Genomic DNA, 24,774 nt, shown 5'->3' on the forward strand with positions numbered 1-24,774 from the left:
TTTTTTTTTTTAATGCTGTACAAATTAATAAATCACATCAGTGAATTCTTGCTTCTTGAAAAAAGTAAATTAGAGTTTTAACTCTTCAGGTCATGGAGAAAGACTGAGCTTTGTACTGCCAGACTGCAGTTGATGTTTAAACAGGAGACTTAAACAGCAGGAGCAAGTGGTTGAAGTCTTGTTTTATTCAGCTGACAAAGTGGCAAATGATTAATGGCAGGTTACAAACATTATTTTGGTTCGATCACAAGCCCACTTGGTAAGATGGGAAAACATTAATTCTTACACAAATTGTAGGGAAGCTTCCTGAAGTTGGTTGTCATGACAACTCAAAACCAACAAAAATACAACAGATGGTGAAATTAAATACAGTGCAAGGAAACAAGACGGTACCCGTGCTTTGATTTTTTGCTTCCAGCCCCTGCCAACAGCTCTGTTTGAACCCTCAGGAGATGGTGGGATTTCTGTCTGGCCCAGAACAGCTGAACTGCCTGCAAAGCTCCACTCCCAGCTCACTGCACCTGAGTTGTTCCCAACCCCACAGCACTGGCGTACGCTGTCAAGATATCCACGATCTGTTTGGTTTCCAGGGTCATGCGCGCCTCCGTGAGCCAGTCGTGCGCCACCCTCCTGGACTCCCCTCGCAGCTGGTTGACAAATTTGGCTGCCAGCTCCAGGTCTCCGTGCTCGATGCAGTAGGAGGCGTAAGACAGTAACTTAAACGTGTCGAGGTCGTCGGGGCCGAGCTCGGCCGGCGGCTTCAGCTGCTGAGGGTGGAACACCAGCAGCGACTGCAGGTAGGACAGGAAGTACTGGTACAGGCTGTTCCTGGTCTCGTCGATCATGGCCACTCGCTTTGCCAGTTTTTGGACCGTGTGGAAGCGCGCTCTGAGCGCCTCCTCGCTGTACACGCCGCGCGTCAGCGACTCCTGCGGCAGCGCCGCCGTTAAGGCCTCCGTGAAGGCGTTGTCGGCACAGCTGGCCTTGATGGCCTGCACGGCGCTGCCCAGGGGCTCCGTGGGACTGTCCCCCGTGCCCGACCTCATGCAGTATTTCAGCGCTTCCACCGACAGCCACAGCTGGTGGGCCTTCCTGGCCTGCTCCTCTGCCACCGCGTGACCTGCAAGGGAAGCCAACAAGGGGCTCTCAGTTGGGCACACGTGGCTTTGAGAACAAGCAGCAAGAGCCAGCCCTCTGCACCCTCTGCTTTCCAAAGCAGCCACCCCTCAGCACAGGCTCTAAAGCAAATCTGTCCTGTGGTGGTGTTTGCAGGGGTCTTAGGGTGAGGGAAGAGACGAGGATCTGACTCCATGTTTCAGAAGGCTGATTTATTATTTTATGGTATATATTATATTAAAACTATACTAAAAGAAAGGATTCCATCAGAAAGCTAGCACTAAGAATAGAGTAGGAAGGAATGATAACAAAGGCTTGTGACTGAGACAGTCTGGACAGCTGGACTGTGATTGGCCATTAATTAGAAACAACCACATGAGACCAATCACAGATGCACCTGTTGCATTCCACAGCAGCAGATAATCAATGTTTACATTTTGTTCCTGAGGCTTCTCAGGAGGAAAAATCCTAAGGAAAGGATTTTTCATAAAACATGTCTGTGACACTGTCCCACAGCTTACAGCCAAACAAGACAACTTTTGGAAGAACCACCTTGGACTTTGCTCATCTGGGATTTGCTGGTGTGAGCTACGTGCCTAAGCCTGGGTTTAGATGCCCAAGTTTGGGCAAGGGGCATTTGGGGAACACAGTCCTTAAAGAAAGAGGAATTCAGTGCTCACTCTCAACTGCTTGCTCAATTCCCTTCAGCCTGGCATAGGCAGTGTTTATATCCAAGGTGAAGTTGTCAAGCTGTTCCTGAGTAAGGCGTCTGAACTGCATCTCCTGTTCGCTGAGCTTCTCTGATAGGTTCTGAAACAGTGCAATACAAGGAACAGAAACAGCAGGTTAAGAACATTTACCTTATTTTAAAGACATTTCTAGAAATCTGTTGTCCTTGTTAGGGCCAATGTATACAGTAAATACAATATACCAGTAAGAAACCTTATTGGGGGAATTTAACAGTTACTGGACTTGTGTCAAACATTTACTATCTATAGCAAAAGCTTTTCAGACAAGTCTGAATAAAACCTACACACTGAGGCACTCTGTGTCACCTCAAGGCAAGCTTGCTTCCCTCCCCACTCCCCATTTCCATCCCCTGGAACATGTTGCTTGTCATATGAAACCTGTGCTTTGCAAGGGTTTGAATATCCCTTTAATTCCCCTGGGAGCTCCTCTCCCTTACCTGCTCAAATTCCACTTTGAGATCCTGCTCCTGGATCTTCAGGACGTCTCGGAGGTGGTCGGTGTGGGCGGCAGCCTGGCGGCGCAGCTGCGTCCGCATTTCGTTCTCCATCACCTCGCGCACCTCCTCCACCTGCACACACAGAGTGTGCAATGCACACCCAACAACCACTGCTCAGCTGTGTCACACACACAGGGTGCAATGCACAACCACCAACCACTGCTCAGCTGTGTCACACACACAGGGGTGCAATGCACAACCACTGCTCAGCTGTGTCACACACACAGGGTGCAATGCACACCCAACAACCACTGCTCAGCTGTGTCACACACACAGTGTGCACTGCACAACCAACAACCACTGCTGAGCTGTGCCACACACACAGGGTGCAATGCACACCCAACAACCACTGCTCAGCTGTGTCACACACACAGGGTGCAATGCACAACCAACAACCACTGCTCAGCTGTGTCACACACACAGGGTGCAATGCACAACCACTGCTCAGCTGTGTCACACACACAGGGTGCAATGCACAACCAACAACCAGTGCTCAGCTGTGTCACACACACAAGGGTGCAATGCACAACCACTGCTCAGCTGTGTCACACACACAGTGTGCAATGCACAACCAACAACCAGTGCTCAGCTGTGTCACACACACAGGGTGCAATGCACAACCACTGCTCAGCTGTGTCACACACACAGGGTGCAATGCACACCCAACAACCACTGCTCAGCTGTGTCACACACACAGGGGTGCAATGCACCAGCACTATCCAGCTGTGTCACACACACAGGGGTGCAATGCACAACCAGTGCTCAGCTGTGTTACACACACAGGGGTGCAATGCACAACCACTGCTCAGCTGTGTCACACACACAGGGGTGCAATGCACAACCACTGCTCAGCTGTGTCACACAGGGGTGCAATGCACCAGCACTGCTCAGCTGTGTCACACACACAGGGTGCAATGCACCAGCACTGCTCAGCTGTGTCACACAGGGGTGCAATGCACAACCACTGCTCAGCTGTGTCACACACTGCCTCAGCATCACAGCAGTGACTACTGAGGGTGTGTGTCAGAGCAGTGGCACTGACAGAGCCTCTCAGCTTAAAGACCTGCTGAGGTTCAGTTTTACAGCTGAGCCTTTTCCTAGGGATGTTAAGGAATAGATTTGTGGTTCATGTGAATAACTGCTGGTTACTCAGCAGGCACTTAGTGCAGATACTGAAGTAGTATATAAAAAATACATGTCAAACACTCAAACACTTTTGGAGGCTGGTTGGTAAATGAGCTTCCAAACCCAAGAGACTTTACCATTTCCCTATGTAGCCCTATACTGGTCACACAAGGTCAGATCAAACACTGAAATTCTTCTCAGTGAGGGTGGTGAGGCACTGGCACAGACTGCCCAGAGAAGCTGTGGCTGCCCCAACTCCTTCCCAAGATCATGTTCAATAGGGCTTGGAGCAGCCTGGTCTAGTGGAAGCTGTCCCTGCCCATGGCAGAGGGTTGGAACAAGGTGATCTTGAAGATCCCTTCTAACCCAAATCATTCTAGGATTTCTTTTGACCCAGTAATCCTATCTCCAACAGGAGCTAAGTAACTTCACAGTCATTCCCTGTCTGATTTCACCATTCTAACTTTGCAGCATTTTCCTTGCTCAACATCTCCTGACAGAACCAGAGCACAGTCTCAAGCTGTCAGGGCGGGTATAGATTAGATATCAGGAAGAAATTTTTCACCAAAAGTATAATAAAGTACTGGAATGCTCTTCCCAGGGAGGTGGTAGAATCACCATCTCTGGATGTGTTTGAACAAAGACTGGACATGGCACTTGGTGCTATAGGCTAGGTGAGGTGTGAGGGCATGGGTTGGACTCAGTGATCTTAGAGGTCTCTTCCAACCTCATTATTCTGTGATTCCTTTTCATGTTTAGCTTGGGAGTCACCCATGTGAAGTCTCTCACTGCCCAGAACATCCCAGTTGTCCCTCTGGCCTTTCCCATTAACTCTTCTTTTTGCCCCAAAGATTTAACCAGGTGCTTTTTGCCCCAAAGATTTAACCAGGTGCTTTTTGCCCCAAAGCTTTAACCAGGTGCTTTAGCCACTTTACCTTCTTCTCTTGTTCTAATTCAATCTCACTTTTGTGTCGCTCCAGCGCTTTGGCCACGGCTGCCTCAAAGGCTTTTTTGTCCTCGAGTTTCTGTTTCTGCAGGGCGGCCTCGATGTGCTGCTGCTCGCGCACGCGCTGCTCGGCCAGCTCGCGGTTCAGCTGCTCGATGCGCCGGTGCGCGTGCGCGATCAGCGAGTTCAGGTCATCGGTGGACAGCTGGCCGGCTGAAGGGAACGCAGGCGTGAGGGAGGGCAGGGAACAGAGGGAATCTGCTGCAGGCCCCCCGCCTCCCACCCGGGTGCTCTGCGGCTCCAAGGGGTCACTGAGAAGGGAGTCCCTTCTAGGGAAGGGCTCTGAGCGCTTCTAATGCCCACCTGAGACCACCTCCTGAACTGTATTTTCATTCCAGGAGAGAAATTAGCTTGGTTTCTTCCAAATTAGTCCCAGCTGTCATTTACACTTCCATGTCCATGTCGCACTCAGAGACTGTCAACAGCTCTGTCATTTCTTGGTTTTTACACCACCACATATTTTCCCCTCTGCCAGCACACAGAGCAGTCTGTCCCCCCTGTGTGAGGGGACAGACAGAATGACATTTTCTCTTCAGCAGTCCTCCAGATGAACTGCTCCTAATCAGACTCCTTACCCCAGATTGTACCTTTCAGGTTTGGCTACTCAGAGGGCAGCACAATTCACAACCACATTGCACCTGGGACAGGAGGATCCAAGCTAACCCTGCAGCATGTGGTGACCTGAGAAGGGCTTTATAAAATGCTGCAGCTCATTTTGCACTGGCTGCCAGCTAAATCATCTGAATGGAAAGCTGGGAGTACTTGGGAAAGCATTTCTGCAGGGTCTAATGCAAGCAAGACTGCACAGTCCCTCAGTCACCTTGTGTTGAGTGCTGGCACAGGGGGGCTTGGAGCAGTGGTCTCACTGGCCAGCAGGAAAGCTGACCAGCAGCACCAAGCTCAGCTGCTGGGTGTAGCAGTGGTACAAAAAGATCCATTTGTGGTTTAACATGACTGGAAGGGGTCCCAAGGCATAGCTCAGCCTGAATGTTCTAGGAATGCCATGATAACTGCCTGTAACTTAAAGCCATGCCCCACACAAACACAAAGAGAAGAGATGTAACTTTCAAGGCACAAGAACAAGTGATAGTAACTCACCTAAGTCAGTTATCTCTGCAACAGAAAGAAGTTGGAAAAGTTAGTGCACATTCACTACAGCAAGGCAGTCATGCAAAAGTAAAATAGAAAACTAAGAGCTTATCTACAGTGACCTAAACATGAGACCAAGTCCTTAGGAACTCAGGAAGAACAGCATGTGGAGTATAAAAGTCTCTGTGTTACAGGGAAAGTGTAGCCCAAGATGCCCCAACCACTAAAACCACCCTTGGAAACCCACAGATGGACACTTGAGTTCAGCCAAAGCAAGGAACAAGTTTGAAGTAGGAAAGTGCAACAGGACACTGGAAATTTCAGCCTGACGTTTCTAGGGTCTTACAAACAGAAGCAGTTGGTCAAAAAACAAACTCCCCAGTGGCATGAGAGCCAGGGACCCCAAGTCTGTCCCATTCAGCAAGTCACACCAGTAAGAAATGGGGCACATGGAAACCACCAGGAGCTTCCCTTTCCTCCTACAGAGGGGCAGTGATCACAAACCCAAGATTTTATCCTGTGCAAGGAAAGGCAGCTCCATCCCCAGGGAGCCTAAATAAATTTTTTTTCTTCAGAACTAACACCCCAAAAGCAAATTCCACAAACAATTTGTTAATTTCAAATATTTTCCCCACAGATACTGAGTGTGAGGTTGGCTGTTTTTTAAATGAAAACTGAACATTCCAAAGGTCTGGTGTATTCATTTAGCCAGGAAAATTATTTTGTGGACTAAGGTCCACATTCTTAAAGCATAAAGTAGCATTAAGAAAATCTATTGTAATTTACTTTTAAGAAAAATATTAAGGCAATACTGACACTATTTCTTTTCAAATGACAGTTATTACTTCTATAAAAAAATCTGTAACTTGGAAATAAAGCCTTAACAGCTGCCTCTGAACACATCAGCTAGAAAAGTCTGAGATCACTTAGCACATTTATGTTAAACCCTGACTGGAAATATGTGGAAATCTGGGGGTTTTGAGGAATGAATTTTTTTGAACTAGCCCAGACAGTAATTGTTCCATGGACATACCACAGGTGGGTTCTTGCAGGAGCTCACCCCCAGCCCTGGTGAACACACACAATCACCTGCTGCAGCTCTGCTTTAAAATGCAGGCAGCTAAGGGGAGCAGGAGTGTGCAGGGATGAGCTGACTGCTCACTGCTCTTGCTACAGGTGTGTTACTGTGTCAGGGCAGAAATAAATGTACTGGGGCAGGCAGGGTATCAACAATGAAACCTCGCCCTTTCAGTGATGATGTAGAAAATTCAGGAAGTTCTTTATCACCCTGTCACAACAGTGTTTTACAATACCTCTAATCACAGAGTTAACCAAGTATTTGATTACTGATTAATATCAGATTTGATTGAAATCTCAAATGATCTGACTTCCTTCCTAAAATACAGGGAGGAGAGAGATGTTCATACAACCAATATGACATTTATCACACAAGAGCCACTTTCTGTTTTGTGATCCTTCCCACACAGCACATATAGAATTGATTCTCTTCACAACACCTGCTTTAGATTATTTAACTGAGTTGTGAAATCATTTTCACTTCAGACCAACCAAACACTGGGAACACTTGAGAATGGGATGGTGGGCATTGAGTGGTGATGCACAACACACCACAGTGCTACAAGCACAAGGTGACCCCTCTCCAAGGGCAGACTTACTCATCCCCTTCCAGCCAGGCTTCACGTCAGGGGTGATGCTGTCCAGCTCCTTCTGGAACTCCTCTCTGGCTTTGATCACCAGCTCGTGGTACTGAGCCACAATCTTGGCCTCAGACTGGGCTGCCTGCACCTGGAACAAACAAGGGTGAGATTCATTTGTTTTTCAAGGCAAGGGATGAAACTGAAGGCACAAATCATTTAAAGCCAAGCCCTGGGACACTGGCACACATCAACCCCCAGCCCAAACCAGGCAAACTCACCTGGGAGAGCACCAAAGCCCATCCTGTGATATTAAACCTCTCTTACACAATAATTATTTGCTGGAAGTTTAACTAATCCATTTTGTTTTACAGGCTCACAGTAACCACACAGCCAGTCTGTGGTCTGGACAGGACCAAGAGTGCCTTGAATTCAGTTTATACCTGAAACACCTCCAGCTCCCTCTCTGTGCTCACAGCCATTACAGGCCTAGTAAGCCATGCCTGTGATTGCTGCCATCCTCAGAGAGTTCTGAGGTTCCCACTAGCAGGCTACATTCACTCCAAACACACCTGATGAATTACCAGCTGTCCTGCAAAGGGAGAGAAACTTCACCTTTACATTTCTTTCCCAGTCTTCTGTGCAAAGTGATTTACCACCAAGTCATTAGCACACACTGAACTTCTCCCTAACCTTGTGGTAAATTCCCTCGGAGTCAAGTGAAGAATTACAAGAACAGAAAGGACTGGGACCATCCAGACACCTGGAGGCCCTTTCAAGACAGAGCTCAAGCTCTCATGAAGATTTTGCCATGACTGATTACTGGCAGTATAAGCAGCTCAAAGCCTGAGGACAGCCACAAGAGGATGGATTAACAGTTCCCAATGCACTGCAGTGCTCACAGCACTGAGCCTGTCTGAGCTCACAAAGTGTTTGGACAACACTCAGGAACAGGATGGGATTCCTGGGGTGTCCTGGAGTTGGACCCAATGATCCTGGTGTGTCCCTTCCAACTCAGCAATTCTGTGAGTCTGTGAAATATCTCACTCCCTGCAGAGGATTTGGGAATGGGAGGTCTGCACAAGCTGCCAAGGAGCCCCCACTCTGGAGGCAATTATAAACACTCTGAGCAAGCCTTACCTTTTTCACCACATTGTCCAAGTCCACAATCATATGATGGAGATTTTCTTCTGCAGCAACAATGTGAGGTTTGGCTCCTGCCAGCTGAGACTTCTTGGCATTCTCGATGACACACTTTGTCTTCTCTAACTCCTCTCTGAAAAGAGAAGCAGCTGCTGAGTGTAACACAGACAGGGCTTATCACTCAAAGAAAATTTACTTTATGCTGTTGGTATTCACAGGAACAACTACTGGGTAACTCTACTGGTGCTTCCTATCTACCAGCTCTAAGATGCTTTGACTAAGGATTACTTTTTTCCCACAGCCTGAAACCTAAAGATGTCAGGGTGGCTATTCCATGTAAAATGAGAATTATTTACACTGCAATTAGTATTCAGGATTTAGCTGGAGGGAAAATGGAAGTTCACTGAAAGGAGTTAGAATTAGTAAAACTAGAATTAGAGATTAAAATTAGGTTAGAATTATACAGCAGACATTTACAGCAGCAAGGAAACATTTTTAATATAGATGGCTTACGCTTGCAGAAGTGTTTTGGACATGGTGACTGGTGGAGATTAATGAGGATGGGAGAGAATTTATAGGGCTCTGTAAAGATAATTATGGGGTTTTGTAATTAGGAAAGAAATGCTTTCCTCTAGCACAATTAGAAATCAAGGAAAAAGTGAAAAAATGTTCCTTTTCCAAATCCATTCAAACCAATGGAGGTTTCCAAGGACCTCATTAGAATAAGGAACAAGCTTTAAAATAAGCAAATTAAGAAAATAAATAAAAGCAAAGATCTCCAGTAGAGCTATAGAGAATGAAAGCTGCTGCATGTGGGGTTTGCATTAGCTTTGTTTTAACAATGAAACCTCAATTACACTCCCACTAATTTCAGTCAGCCCAGCAACATCAAAGATAGGAGAAGTTTATAATGTGATAGCAACCATGCAGCTTCAAGGATGATGTTGCCCTCTCAGCCTTAGAAGCATCAAAGGGTTTCCAAATTTATTTCTAACCTCACTACAAGGGCATCTTGGAGATACTGTTTGTCATTTTATTGCTGCTCCTTCAGTGCCCATAGACCACACTAAGGGCACATCTACAGACCCCAGGGTATGAGCAATGCTGGCATCCAGAATTCAAGTTTTTCTTAGGCATGTGCTCAGTAAAAATCAAATTGCTTAAAAGCAATCCTGTGGACACAGGGAACTGCCAAAGGATGCTGCAAGGTTTAATTTTTTCATTACAACTAAAAGAAGTTGGTGATGTTGCTGACTCAGTACACAGAGTGCAGTCATGGAGTCATCCTCAAACAGCTTGGGTTGGAGGGGACTTCAGAGATCATCTCACCCCACCCCTGCCATGGGCAGGGACACCTTGCACTGGAACAGGTCACCCAGGGCCCCATCCACCCTGGAACACCCCCAGGGATGGGGCAGCCACAGCTTCTCCGGGCAAACTGTGCCAGGGCCTCACCACTCTCACAGGGAAGAATTTCTTCCTTACATCCAATCTAAATCTGCCCTCTGTCAGTTGAAGCCAATCCCCCTCGTTCTGCCTTTGTAAAAAGTCCCTCCCCAGCTCTCTTGTATCCCCTTTAGGTGCTGGAGTGCTTGAAGGTCTCCCCAGAACCTTCTCTTCTCCAGACTGAAGAAGAGATTTACAATACATTTATTATTAACAAAATTATTCAACAACAATACTAAAAGGACTGTGGGTTTTTTTTTTCATCTTACTTGAACTTACCAGCACTCTTTGTTAGTACTAAGGAGATAAATAAGTTCTTAAAAAGAACAGGACTGCTTCAGACTCTGCTACAGGGAGGATTTTGTGCACAGGCACCCAAGGTTTGCACGTGTCAAATTAAAATGCTCGTGATAATGAGCTGATTTGGCACAAACAGATCATTCAATATGAACACAGGTGACTCCATACTTTCTAGAAACTCAGCTCTCACATGAGCAATGTCACTTCTTACTCCAAGACTTAAATCCAGCAACTCACTTGGCTTTCAGGAGGGCATCAGCAGCTTCATCCACGGCTCTCCTGCGGTCCTTGAGCGCCTCCTCCAGCGTGCGCCACTGCGAGGATTTCTTGCCACAGGCATCCTGGGGAGCAGAGAGCCCAATGAGGCCATGGCAATCACTGAGCAAGGGTTACCCACACTGGGAGCCTTCCCCCAGCACCCCAGAGAGCACAGACCCCTCATGAGGTCACTGCAATCCCTGAGCAAGGGTTACACACACTGGGAGCCTTCCCCCAGCACCCCAGAGAGCACAGACCCCTCATGAGGTCACTGCAATCCCTAAACAAGGGTTACCCACAGTGGGAACATTTCCCCAGCACCCTGAGGAGCACAGAGCCCTCATGAGGTCACTGCAATCCCTGAGCAAGGGTTACCCACACTGGGAACCTTCCCCCAGCACCCTGGGGAGCACAGAGCCCTCATTAAGGTCATGGCAATCACTGAGCAAGGGTTACCCACAGTGGGAGCCTCCCCCAGCACCCCAGAGAGCACAGAGCCCAATGAGGTCACTGCAATCCCTAAACAAGGGTTATACACAGTGGGAACCTTCCCCCAGCACCCTGAGGAGCACAGACCCCTCATGAGGTCACTGCAATCCCTGAGCAAGGGTTACACACACTGGGAGCCTCCCCCAGCACCTTGGGGAGCACAGACTCCTCATCAGGGTCATTGCAATCCCTGAGCAAGGGTTACCCACAGTGGGAACATTTCCCCAGCACCCTGGGGAGCACAGACCCCTCATGAGGGCATGGCAATCACTGAGCAAGGGTTACCCACAGTGGGAACATTTCCCCAGCACCCCAGAGAGCACAGACCCCTCATGAGGTCACTGCAATCCCTGAGCAAGGGTTACCCACAGTGGGAACATTTCCCCAGCATCCTGAGGAGCAGACCCCTCATCAGGTCACTGCAATCACTGAGCAAGGGTTACCCACACTGGGAATCTTCCCCCAGCACCCTGGGGAGCACAGAGCCCTCATGAGGTCACTGCAACCCCTGAGCAAGGGTTACCCACAGTGGGAACCTTCCCCCAGCACCCTGGGGAGCACAGAGCCCTCATTAAGGTCACTGCAACCCCTGAGCAAGGGTTACCCACAGTGGGAACCTTCCCCCAGTATCCTGGGGAGCACAGAGCCCTCATTAAGGTCATGGCAATCACTGAGCAAGGGTTACCCACAGTGGGAGCCTGGTCACTGAACATTTCCCTCAAACTGAGCACCATTCTTGTGTTTTTCAACAGCACAGCTGGAAGCTTTACAAGTGATGTTTCTCTTCCAACATTTTGTTTTGGTTTTGTTTGATTCTTAATGGGTTTTCTTCCTGAGCCACAGAGCTTTATTCACCCAGAAGAGCTTACATGAGAATCACTGTATGGTGCACAACCTATAGTGGGGAAATCTCCACATATATTACAATACTTTAATACTTTAAAATTGCTTTTAAGCATAATACTTTAAGTACCATAATACTTAAAAGTTGATTTCAAATTAAGTTTAGTTATTAAGCTTAAAATCAATCTCTTAAGGCAGTTATTTTACCAACTACTAGATTAAGTCTTGAGTGCTTGGTTGGTTGCCCATGTCCCTGATTAACAAGTGAATTTTATCTCTGCTCCAGAACTGAATGGGCAGTGGCAGACCCACACAAACTCTGGCATGAGCACACCACAAGTGTTGTACATCCCCTTCCTATTTCCTGACAAGAAACAAACAATCCAGCAAGAGGATGCTGGAAAAGGAAAAAATCTCAATAGAATTACTGGGGTGGACAGCATGATCTTAACTAGGTAAAGAGTCTTGAGAATTAAAATTAATTAATTAAAATACAGTGTGAAAACTATTAATGTCTTAACTTGAATTTTTTTCTTGCAAAAAGCAAATAGAGGAGTTGGGAAAAAACCCCAAACAACAAAATTCAAAATCACTGTATTATTTGACTATACCACCTTTCACAAGTGGAAAGGTGAGTTAAAACTGTGATAAAGGCATTGCAAGAAAAGATTCCAAATTTATTTTTAATTCAGATTGAAGTTTTGCTGAACCAAATGAAAATAAAAATTGTCCCCACTTGTCCAATTTACCTCAGAATCATCCATGGCATCCTTCAGGATTTGGGAATGGGCATTCACTGCTTGCACAGCTGACTGCTGAGCAGTGATAGCCTGAAGGGTCACACGAGCAGTTGCATTTAGGGCTCCTTCTAGAGTTGCTGCAAGGGCTGGGAAAAAATGTAAGTCAATTAAACAATAAAGAACTTTATAATTAGTAAAATAACATGTTACAGCTTCTAAGTATCTTAAATTATTTTCTATGATCTAAAAGGGCTGGGCAGTTTGGGAATTAAACAGCAGCCCACAGAAGATCACCAAAATGCTCTCCTCATTTGGAGCAGAGGTACTGAGGAGAGCAAAACACCACCCAGTGGAAACCTCTCCCATGGGACTGCAGGGGGTGCAGGTGTATCCCATGTTCCCTTGTTCTAATGGTTCTGGAAACAAATTTTCATATCTTCCTTGAACCTTGAAGTCTATTCCAACCTCAATTTTCCCATAATTCTTCAATTCTCAGTTATTTATGAGTGGGTGGAAGAAGCTTCACCACCACTCCACATCCAAGAGGTGTGTAAGGAGCTTAGGATCATAAAGTCAGTGCAATTGCACAGTTGTGTCCCATGCAACACACACAGGGACAGTGACAGTGTGGACTCACCTGATACCTTCTCTTGCTCCTCTTTGTCTTGCTGGGCAAGCCTGGCTGCAACTTCTTCTGGGGGCCGTTCTTTCACAGCATGGGAAGCTTCGTGTTGTTTTCCTGTTCAGAAGTAAAAAAAGAGTCAAACTGCCTAAGTGGAGAGTCCAAATTAGTGTACAGAGGTTACTTGTAGGGAAGTAACTTTATCAAAACTGATTTTTGTAGTTGGTATCACTTTGTAGATCTGACTTCTGCTCAAAACCATGCTGGAACTACCTGAGGAACCTTTATATCCATAACTACAAAGGCCAGTCTCACGACTTAAAGTCAAGGACATGAACACCTCACATGCATTTGGAGATTTTCCATTGTCTAGTTACAAAATTACACAAGACTCAGAAGTGAAAGGCAAAGCAAGAAGTGAGAAACACTTACAGAGCCAAAGTTAAATTTCAAGTGAATCTCCCTTCTTGCTTTTTCTCAGTTCTCCTCTGGCATGCTTACAGAGCCCAACCAAAGCAACAAAGGATGAGTGAGAAGGCTATGGGGGATCACAATTATACTCCTTGCCTACAACCACTTAAAATGCCTTTAAGAGTGAGAATTGACCTAATTAACACTCTCAAGATCAACAGCAAGTTGCATCTGAGCTGAGGAGAGAGCCCAGAGCTCTCAGCCTCAAGCTGCAACAAAACCCATCAGTCACCTCTGAATAATGCTGATGTTACTCTGCAGTGTGTGCATATCCCTGGCATGCTTTCTATGAAATGTTCATAACTAAAGAATTAATATCATCTAATCACATCTGGAAGAGACCATCATCTCAAGGCTGGTGTCTCTTGTGGAGTTTTACAAGAAACAGTTTCCTCACGTGTCCCTGGGCAGAGATGCCCTACTGAACAGCAATCACAAAGCCACCAGGAGCAGAGGCAAGCTGCAGTGTGCAAGTTCAGTTCTGCACAAAGGGAAGCTCTGCTCCTGTGCTCACACCTGTACCTGTCCCAGTCTGCAGCTCTCACTGTGTCCAAATTCTATTAACACACAATGGAAGTTGTCTATAAAAGGCACAGAAACTCACACCTTTCAACACTGACAAATACCAACACAGAAGCAAAACGCATGCACACGAAGCTAGAGGATTTGGGTTTTCTTCATTGTATTCACAAGGTTTTTGTCACCTTCTTCAGTCTGTATCTCCGGAGCTGGCACCGACACAGCTACCCCTGTTGCAGAGATGATCTGTGCTGCAGCCTTGCCTGCTGTTAAACACAGTTGCAGAACACAGCAGTTAGTACAGCTGGGGAGATGGGCTCCATGTGCCACAGAACCACGGCCACAGCACCTCCAGCCAGGGCCTGCTGAGCTGCTGAGGAGGGGTTAAACCAAAGGTGCTGGGAGAGGGGGCCCAGGAAAAGGGAAGCTCACTTCATGGAGACATGGTGGGATGGCAGCTGTGAGTGGAGGGCTGGAATGGAAGGATGAAGGCTCTTTAGGAAGGCCTGGCAGGGCAGACAAGGAGGGCAGGAGGGCAATCACCCTCTTTGTCAGTGACCAACTAGAGTGCATGGAGCTCTGCCTGGGAATGGATGAGGAGCCAACCAAGAGCTCATGGGTCAGGATTAGAGGGAGGGCAGGGACAGGTGACATTACACTGGGGGTCTGCTACAGGCTGCCTGAGCAGCATGACAGAGCAGATGAGACCCTCCAGTGAGGGAGCAGCATTGCTGAATAAGGGTGACATAATCTCCCTGGATTTTAGAAACATTTCCACTGTCTTACATGACACCCTTATCTCAAAACTGGAGAGATATGGATCTGATGGATGAACCACTCCATAGATAAGGCACTGGCTGGATGGCTGTGCTCAAGGAGCTGTGGTCAGTGGCTCAATGTCCAATGGACACCAGTGATAAGTGTGTTCCCCAAGGCCACTGCTGGGACCAGGACTGTTAAACACCTTTGTTAGTGACCTGGGCAGTGGGACTGAGGCACCCTCTGCCAGGTCTGCTGATGACATCCAGCTGAGCTGTGCAGTCACACCTGGAGGGAAGGGATGCTCATCCACAGGGACCTGCACAGGCTCCAGAGGTGGGACTGTGTGAGCCCCATGAAGCTCAGCAGGACCAAGTGGCACAGCCTGCACCTGGGTCAGGGCAAGTCCAAGCACAAACACAGGCTGGGGCAGAATGGATCAGGAACAGCCCCAAGAGAAGGATTTGGGGTGCTGGTGGGTGAGGGGCTCAACAGGAGCTTGTCATGTGCACAGGCAGTCCTGAAACCAGCTGTGTCCTGGCTGGAGCCCCAGCAGTGTGGGCAGCAGGTCAAGGGAGGAGATTCTGCCCCTCTGCTCTGCTCTGGTGAGGCCCCACCTGCAATTCTGCATCCACCCCTGGGCCCCCACTCAGGGAGGCCATGGAGCTGAAGGAGCCAGTCCAGAGGGGGCCACAAAGATGCTCAGAGGGCTGGAGCCCCTCTGCTGTGGGGACAGGCTGGGAGAGCTGGGGGTGTTCAGCCTGGAGAAGGCTCCAGGGACACCTTCAATCACCTTCCAGCTCCTACATGGGAGCTGGAAATGCTCTACAAGGGCATGGAGTGACAGGGCTTCACACTGACAGAGGGCAGGGTTAGATTGGATATCAGGAAGAAATTCTTTACTGTGAGGGTGGTGAGGCACTGGACCAGGCTGCCCAGAGAAGCTGTGGCTGCCCCATCCCTGGAAGGGCTCATGGCCAGGTTGGATGGACTTTTGGGTCTAGTGGAAAGTGTGCTTGCCCTTGGCAGGGGGCTGAAATTAGATGATTTTTAAGCTCTCTTCCAAACCATTCCAGTGCTATAATATAATAACAGGGCTATAAGACTTAATTTTTCCCTCTGTAGAAAAATATTAATTGGATATGGATGCTATTATTTCCAGAAGAAGCTGATTTCCTGGATAAACAGCAACAAGATATTAGTTACACATACACAGAGCCATTAGATAAACATAAAAAGACATCACAAGTGCTCCTCCCTAAACAAGCTCCATTTGATCTGGCTTTACAATAGCCCACTAATTATCCACAATTAAGTATCTTGTGCTTGCAAGAACACCTGAAGTTCTCTTCCTGCTGAGTCTCACATCTAAACTATGAAGATTACTAATTATTTATCTCAGATTCTAAATTAAATGTATTTCTTTAAAAAAAAAATAGGGGGGAAAAAAGCTAAAGCCACTCAATGCAAATGTTATGATTTGGAAAGAAAAAAACATTAATTCTAAGAAATTACAATATTTACCTTCAACCATTCAAAGGAATATTTTAATCTACTCTACCATATATGATACAGGAGATCATTAGGTCATTTGCTCCTTTGTACATGACATTCCATAAATTTACCTCCTTTTTCCTCTGTAGGAGCAGGACATTCTGGTTTGCTTATCTGAGACTTGGGAGCAGGCTGTTTAGACTCCTTCATTACTTCTGCTACAGATGAGATCTTCAGTGGACCTTGTTGTATCTTGAAAAGTCAGAAATAAGAAATACCATCAGTTTTTCAAACAGCTTGGATGTCACCAATTCCAGTGCAATGGAAAAGAACTTTCCCATATCCAGGTGTCTGTACCATAAATCTGAGCTTCAAAGTGCAATTTAGAACAGCCATCTAATGCCTTGACTTGATTTTTAATTCAGAAGGAATTTTAAAGATTTTCTCATCTCCAAAAATGCAGGTAGAACTGTGGCAGTTTTCACTATAAACAAATATTTATTAAATTATATATAAAAAACAAATAGTTTTATGCCCCAAATATTCCAAGCACTTCTGAGCGTGCTGAATGCAGAAACCCCAAGTTTGGCTCCACTGATTTCCCTTTGAAAGGCTTCAGATGCTGGTGGTTGGGGCACATAAACACTCAAACACAGAGCATTGTGACATTTTATGATATTAATCCCTTAATATCCATTGTGGAAAGCCACAAGGTAAAAATAAAACCATCTGAGTCAGAGTCATGACTGGGGAGTTGATAACTCTGCTAATCAATCTGGTTTGCAAATTCCCTGGGAGGCACCAAGAGCTTGGATGATCACACAAACTGTAGCTAAAACAAGAAGAGAGAAATTTTGTTGACTGATATTCCTCCACTTATTAAGAACAGCTTTCTTAAAATTCAATTAAAAATATTTTGAGTTTCCTGAAAGCCAAATGACTTCTGAAAGCTCAAAAAATCCAAGGCTAGAGCAGATTTTCAGTATTCTTGATTACTGGGAAGTGTTTCCTTTCACATGGAGGAGCAGAGAAACTTCCAGGCTTCAATTTCCAGAGCTGTGCCAAAGGCAGTATCAGGTTTTCCTTTCTCCAGGGTAGTGCCACTAAGATGTCAAAGTATGATGCTTATGCCTGGTTCTGTATCACTCAAATCTTTACTTATTCAAGAATGTTCTCAGTTTTCTTTAAAGTAAATTCATTTAGAGCAAGTTTTGTAATTCTGCTACATCACTAACTACAATAAGCCTCCAGTAAAGCAGTTAAATTCCAGCCTGACACCTGCCTCTTTCTCTCCCCATTTTATTTCTGAGTGTAAGCAGAGCAGCTATTCAGTTGGGATTCCATTAGATTATTTTACTGCAAATAAAAACAAGTTTTGCAACCCACACACCACAATCATGAGATGGCAATGGGAAATGTACTTTTGCAGTACCAAGTAGGAACTGAATTTGTAATTATTAAACCTTAATTTAAGGAAATCTTAATTCTTTAACTTTTTTAATTCTTAGCACAAAGCAAAATGAACCAGAATTCAAAACATAAGTGCAGACACTCTCTTTAAAAACCAGAGAAGTGGATGTGTGGGGGGGATGGGAGACACTTACTGGTTTCTTTGGCACTGGTGTGCTGGAAGGTGCAGGGCCAAGTGCCATCTGGAAGAGTTTGTCAGAGTAGGGAATGGCCTTCTCCACGCTGTCCCGGAACTGTCGGTCATAGCTGGCATACAGGACAGTCCCACCTATCCCTCCACCCACAAACAGCAGGCCTGCACCAATGACTTTGCCCACGGAAACACTGAGGAGGAAACGAGAGTGAAAGGGGTGTAAATTACATAAATAAATAAATTACATTATATGGCAAACATCAAACAGTTTGTGAGCCTTCAGCTTACAGCTGGGGACCACCTCTGTTCCAGAACCTGCTCTAAATCACTTTCAGCCTGGTACAACACTGCTTGGTGACTAACCCAAAGGTAAGATATGCCAACCCACAACTTCCCTGATAAATACTGATCATCTTCATTTTCTTCATCTAAATCCGACTGAACCAAACAAGGAACACACCCCAGGAGAACAGGATGACTCCACACAGAAACCCCACTGCCAGGAGCCTGCTGTGCTGTGAAACCAAGGAGCAGCCCCCCGTTGGTGAGTGCAGAAGCAGCCCCAGCCCAGAGCCCGTGACGTACCCGGAGTCCCCGTGCTGGGAGGCGTATCCGCGCTGCGGCCGCCATGGACGGAGCGAGGCTCTCACACGGCAGCTGTTCTGTGGGGAGAGGGCACGGTCAGCAGGGACACGGGGACATGGGGACACATCTCCTACAACAGCAGCACTGGGGGGAGGCAGGGACACAGGGACACGGGGACATGGGGACACATCTCCTACAACAGCAGCACTGGGGGGAGGCAGGGACACAGGGACACGGGGACACATCTCCCTAGAACAGAAGCTCTGGGGAGGGTCAGCAGGGACACGGGGACATGGGGACACGGGGACACATCTCCCTAGAACAGCAGCACTGAACTCTGGGCAGGGTCAGCAGGGACACGGGGACACATCTCCCTACAACAGCAGCTCTGGGGGGAGGCAGGGACACAGGGACACGGGGACATGGGGACACGGGGACACATCTCCCTCCAACAGCAGCACTGGGAGGAGGCAGGGACACAGGGACACGGGGACATGGGGACACGGGGACACATCTCCCTAGAACTGCAGCAATGGGAGGACACAGGGACACAGAGACACAGGGACACAGGGACACAGAGACACAGGGACACAGGGACACATCTCCTACAACAGCAGCACTGGGAGGACACAGGGACAAATCTCCCTAGAACTGCAGCACCGGGGGGAGGCAGGGACACAGGGACACGGGGACACGGGGACACAGGGACACATCTCCCTACAACAGCAGCTCTGGGGGGAGGCAGGGACACAGGGACACAGGGACAAATCTCCCTCTAACAGCAGCACTGGGCTCTGAGCAGGGTCAGCAGGAACACAGGGACACATCTCCTCCAACAGCAGCACTGGGAGGACACAGGGACACAGAGACACAGGGACACAGGGACACAGAGACACAGGGACACATCTCCTCCAAAGCAGCACTGGGCTCACTGGCTCCATTGCCACAGCCTCAGTGTCTCTGTAGGACACCTGTGACCAGCACTGGACTCTTTTCTGGGAACACATGTCCAGGTTCAAGGCTTTTAAGAAGTCATGAAATTCTTTGAAAAATGAATTGAAAATTTGAAAAATGAGAAGGAATAAACCCCAACTCCAGTATCTTTCTGCATTTATTTCACTGATTTATGTGCTGGGCGTACAACTGGGTTAATTTCAGATGCATTTCAATCTCACAGACTAAAACAGCTCAGTGTGATTGGGGTAGAACACAACAACAGCTGTTTAAATGCTTAAAACTACTTTTAATTCTTAAGATATAAAAGCAATTCTCCTTAAACTTCCAAACTACTTTTAATTCTTAAGATACACAAGCAATTCTCATTAACCTTCCAAACCAAGACCACTACTTTAAAAGAATTAATAACACGTACACTTTCCAGACAGACATCACATTATACTATAAATTAAATTAGTATATGAAGAGTGATATTTTATTATATTTACTTAACAAGAGCCACATTATCAAGATTTTTATCTTCTCTGAAGGACTGGTTAAGCTACTCTAAGCCTACAGAAGAAAACACACTGTTGGCCTCAGAGGTTTTTTCCCCACATGGGAATTACTAACACAGGACTCATGAGAAATCAAAGTACAAGGCACAAAAAGAACTTTTCCCACAGCTGAGGTATTTTTCCCAACAGGGATTTTTTTCTTTAAAAAAGAAAAAGCTGGGAGATGCCTCACTACAACATAATCCCAGGAGAGAAGTTTCTCTATTTGCTTTTGCACATGGCAATAACATGCACAACTCTTGTGGTTCAGGTCCTATCCCTGTCCAACAGCACAGACAGGAAAAGGCAGGAACACTGCATTCTTATTCTTTCCACAAAGGCAGCCAAAAGGTTTTTAATTAGCAGCAGGAGGAACCTGCTCCTCTCAGCCCTGAGACCTCCAGGAGCCCTCACTGCGGGTGGTTTTCTGCATTGTGAGGGACAGAAAGGGCAACAAAATAATAAATATATTCTGTAACATTTTTGATTTTCTGACTTGACTGCTCCAGGAGCACTTCCTGAGCCTTCACTGCTCCTTTCAAGGGGAATTTCATTAATAAAAGCCTCACAAATCATTTGGTTACCAACTTCTGAACCTACCTACCTACCACAAATGATTTTGTAACTTCTGAAAGTGCTCCTGACTCTCAGCATGGCCCTATTACACCATGAAGCACAGGAGGGGCAAATAATCCAGCATTATGCATACAGCTCAATCCAGTAATTTATATTTCAGCATTTATATTTCAGCATTTATATTTCATACACAAGGAGGATTTTTTGGAGGGATTATTGATTTCAGTCCAGATGATCTTTTGAGATCTCTTCCAAGCTGGACTGGTCTAGAATTAACCAAATCCTCATTTCTATTTATTTTTCATGCAGATGAGAGGAACCAAATCACAGGCTCTCCATCTCTGGGACTCTCACACACGTAGCAATGGCAGCACTCTAAATTAAACCCAAAACAAGCCCTCACCAACTCCATCTTTCAAGTCACTGCAACAAATTTCCACAGCTGGCCAGTGGAACAGCAAATAAAAATCTCTAAGTACCCATGTCTTACGAATAGAAGCCAAATTTTTCCTCCCTCACATCCAAATACACTAATACCTCCAAAAATCACTGAATTTTTTTTAAAAATCCGTTTTTAAATAAGTATTGCTCTCTTTTGACCACCATAATAATACTGCTTGTATTTGCTGTACCACCATAACATGGAAATCAGCAGGTCATTTCTAATCTCCCCTTTGCAAAATTCCCAGGACTTTGTCAATTTTCACACCCTTGTCATTTATTTGTAAAAACGCCTCAAAGGATTTTGGAGAAATTCATCCCACATGCTTTGCTGTGCCCTTCAAAAGGCAGAAATAAATGACTTTCTGCCCTGCAGAAGACAGAAAATTCTTTGGATGAGGCAGCATGGACACAGCAAGGGCACTGCAGGGCAGCTGTTTCTATTTCTTCCTCCTCCTCCCTCAGCTCTACATGATTTTTGTTTCACTCAACTTTTTAAATGCTTATTATTTTGCATGCATTTCCTACTATTTAATCACCACAAGAATCACTTAGCAGGCACATCACACCTTCACTCAGGTTAATATTATGAGCCCCAGTGATTTAAGGACATTTAAGGATATCCAAGTGAGCTCACTCTGGCACAGTGCTCAGGGCAAGAGCAGCACGGCAGAACATCATTAAACAAATTAAATCTGCCCTGCAGGTTTATACTTTATGTGTAATTTCAAATAACCATGGCCAGGACACACCATGCTCTGCTCACTCAGCTCCAGTTCAGCCTCCCTCAGGCACCAGGCTCGAGTGTCTGATCCAGAATTTCTGTAATGTGACATTTGTGCACTTCAACAGGAAGAACAAACCAGAAACTTCAGAGTTTTTCTTCATTAAGACAGAGATTGGGTACAACAGGGACATCTCACCACAGAACTCTGATGTCCCATCATTCAAGACTTCTGCCAACTATCACACACTTTTAGTAAAAGCCCTGTTCATTTCACAGAAAACTTCAGAAATACTTCAAGAGAAAAGTCACTCTGCAGCACTGCACATGTAGCAGAAAACATTCCTGAAAGTGATGAAGATCCCCTTCTCTCAAAGCCACTTCAATTGTTACAAGTTTAATGATGCTCCACACAGAGCTCACAGAAAGAATGCAAGCAGGAAAAATGAGTAACTGGAAAGAGGGAAGGAAAGAATGAATAAAGTTTTCCCAGTCTCCACCACAAACTCTCTGGTACAGATAACAAACTTCAGAGAGTGCTGTGGCATCTCTGTGTTTGCAGAGTCCTTAGGGATGAATTGTGCCCTGTGAGGGTGGTGTGGTGCTTGCCCAGACAAACTGTGGATGTCCAATCCCTGAAGTGTCCACATCCAGGCTGGTCAGGGCTTGGAGCAGCCTGGGACAGTGGGAGGTGTCCCTGCCCAGGGCAGGGGGTTTGCAATGAGAAAGTCTTAAGGTCCTTTCCAAACCACTCTGTGACTCTTTCACCAAATATTTATAGCCTGATGACCAACTTCCAGCTGCAAAGCACCACCCTGGCTGCTCTGGAGCTGTACACTCATTCCAGCCATTCTGTTAAAGCCAAGCACATGCAAACAGCCTCAAGTGATAAATATCTGCCAAAGCCTGGTTTCTGTCTTCTCAGCTTCCAGATGAAACTTTCCACAGACAGCCAAACCCAGAGCCCTTTTTCAGTGGCCATCAGGGGACCAAAGGGCTCTCCAGCCCTGGGGAGCAGCAGAGATGCAGTTGCTGGAGCTTTAGAGGGAAGAACCTACAGCTTCTCCTTTGCTAAATTGTGTGAATAGAGGGTAATGAACACTGTGATGGAAAACCATATAAAAGTGATCTCGTCAGGTTAGTTTTTATCAGGCAGCTGAATACAATCTGGGGCCTTGGTAAAGGAGCCACCCTCACCTATAAATCCTCGTGGCTTCCTAAAGTTGGCCTACTGCTTTAAAAAGGCTCCAGAGCACATCACCACGCTTATCTCTGCTGATAAGGAGAGGCAAAGGTCCAGAACACACAGCACGAGTCCCACGGGCAGCTCTGCCCTCGGCCCCGCGTGTTGTGTCCCACTGTGCGGACAGAGGATCCCCTCACACAGGAGCGCTGCCATCGCTCGTGTCCCCGCGCCGCACACCGGGGCGGGCCGGTCCCGGCGCTCCGGGAGCCGGGCCCGGCGGGTTCCAGAGGGGCTGCGCGGGAGGGAGGCCGCGCCGGGGAAGGCAAGGTCACGTCCTTCCCGCCGGGGAGCGCCGGGCCGCCCATCCACGCCCCATCCGCGCGGGGCCGCCGGGCCGTACGCGTCCCCACAGAGCTCCCGCCGGCTCCCGGGCCATGCCCGCGGCTCCCGGGGCTGTCCCGGGCTGGGGGCCGCCAGCAGCGGAGCGGGGCTGCGGGCCCAGCGCGGCCATGGCGGCCAAGACTCCAACCCCCAGCAAGCAACGCGCTCCCCGCCACGCCATCAAGGACTAAGAGTCCCGGCGTGCCTTGCGCTGCTGCCTCATTCCGTCCCGCGCTGTGCTGCCGCGGTGCACGCTGGGACTGGTAGTACTCCCCACCCACCAGCGCCCGCCCCCCGCCTCCGTTGGCAGCCGCGGCCGCCCGTCAAAGGCGCGCAGCCAATCAGGGCCCGCGCGTGCGGAGTCATTCAGCGCGCGCCGAGCCACGGTCACAGGGATTCCTCCCTCCCCGCAGGCCTGGCCCGGCCCGGCCGCACCGGTCGCAGAGCTGGTCATAGCGGGAGTGGGTTGTGGGACTCCCCGGGGGAACGCTCACCTGCTTGGCCGCGGCGAGCCCCGCTCGGCGGCACGCCCGCAGCATGGCTCGGTGCGGCGGCCGGCACGGCCCGCGGGAAGGCGCCTTGCGCGGGTCCTGCCGGCGCCGCCTCCGTCCCCCTTTCAGCGGGCACTGCGCCTGCGCAGGCGCTCCCGCCCCGCCAGGGGGCGGCCGCGCGTGACGGGTCTCGCGTGGCCAATGGGAGGGCGGGCACGGGCCGCGCGACGCCGGCGGGGCGGGGTGGTGCCCGCGCGCGGGGGCCCGTGCGCCGAGTAGGGGTCGCGAGCTCCCGGGACCCTCCGGGCGCGGGCGGAACAGAATAAAATAAAATAAAAATCAAAATCACAGAATGGGTCAGGTCGGATGTGGGCCCACAGTTGGTCGTCTGGTCCAATCTCCCTGCTTAAGCAGAGTCATCCCAGAGCACGCGGCACAGGATTGCAACCAGACAGCTCTGGGGTGTCTGCAGTGAGGGACACTCCGCACCCGCTCTGGGCGATGCGCCCCAGTGCTCGGTCACGGCGCTGTGGGGAATTTCTTCCGCACGTTCAGGTGTCGCTCCTGGGCATCAGCTTCTGCCCCTTCCCTCTTATCCCATTGCCCGGCACCCCCGAGCACAGCCTGTCCCTGCTCCGGGCACTGACAGTATACAAATAAATTCGGACACTGGCGGACATGGATGAGATCTCCTCTCAGGTCTCTTCCCAAGGCTGAGCAGCCCCAGCTCCCTCAGCCTTTCCTCCAGTCTGAGTGTAACACAGCACATTTTATAGCGTTTATCAACAAATTACAGCTATAACCTTTCACAGCTCTCATAAACCTTCTTTCGCTCAGAGCACTCAGGAGCCATTTTTATCTCATCCTTCAACCAGTCCGGCCAGATTTCCCAAGAGAAAAAAAATCAGAATACACCAGTAATGTGCACAAACAATGAGTTAAATCCACTTGGTGCGTTTTGTAGGAGACTTTA

The 24,774-nt window shown here is 47.9% G+C and overlaps 1 protein-coding gene across 4 annotated transcripts; it reads right to left on the bottom strand.

Moving 5' to 3' along the window:
* Positions 1–162: 162 nt before the first annotated feature.
* On the bottom strand, positions 163–23,963 carry IMMT (inner membrane mitochondrial protein). 4 transcript variants are annotated; one of them, XM_074540508.1, is made up of 15 exons: positions 23,805–23,963; positions 18,510–18,586; positions 17,926–18,115; positions 16,453–16,573; positions 14,254–14,334; positions 13,094–13,195; positions 12,466–12,602; positions 10,364–10,467; positions 8,378–8,513; positions 7,259–7,388; positions 5,592–5,606; positions 4,423–4,646; positions 2,303–2,434; positions 1,797–1,926; positions 163–1,120 (listed from the first exon to the last, which is right to left on the bottom strand). In XM_074540508.1, exons 1-15 carry the CDS (start codon positions 23,847–23,849, stop codon positions 513–515), a joined length of 2,232 nt encoding a protein of 743 aa, XP_074396609.1. In that variant the 5' UTR covers positions 23,850–23,963; the 3' UTR covers positions 163–512. The 4 variants fall into 4 exon arrangements, with proteins under 4 accessions (XP_074396609.1, XP_074396611.1, XP_074396610.1 ...); XM_074540510.1 differs by lacking the exon at positions 14,254–14,334; XM_074540509.1 differs by lacking the exon at positions 5,592–5,606.
* Positions 23,964–24,774: the final 811 nt, after the last annotated feature.

This window comes from Zonotrichia albicollis, chromosome 5 (genome assembly GCF_047830755.1).
Source record: "Zonotrichia albicollis isolate bZonAlb1 chromosome 5, bZonAlb1.hap1, whole genome shotgun sequence".
Lineage (NCBI taxonomy): Eukaryota > Metazoa > Chordata > Aves > Passeriformes > Passerellidae > Zonotrichia > Zonotrichia albicollis.

Coding starts and splice junctions, on each gene's coding strand:
- IMMT (XM_074540508.1), bottom strand. CDS start 23,849: ATGCTGCGGGCGTGCCGCCGAGCGGGGCTCGCCGCGGCCAAGCAG. Junction 18,587..23,804: donor GGCTCGCCGCGGCCAAGCAG/GTGAGCGTTCCC, acceptor CTCTCCCCACAG/AACAGCTGCCGTGTGAGAGC. Junction 10,468..12,465: donor ATGCCATGGATGATTCTGAG/GTAAATTGGACA, acceptor TCTGCTCCCCAG/GATGCCTGTGGCAAGAAATC.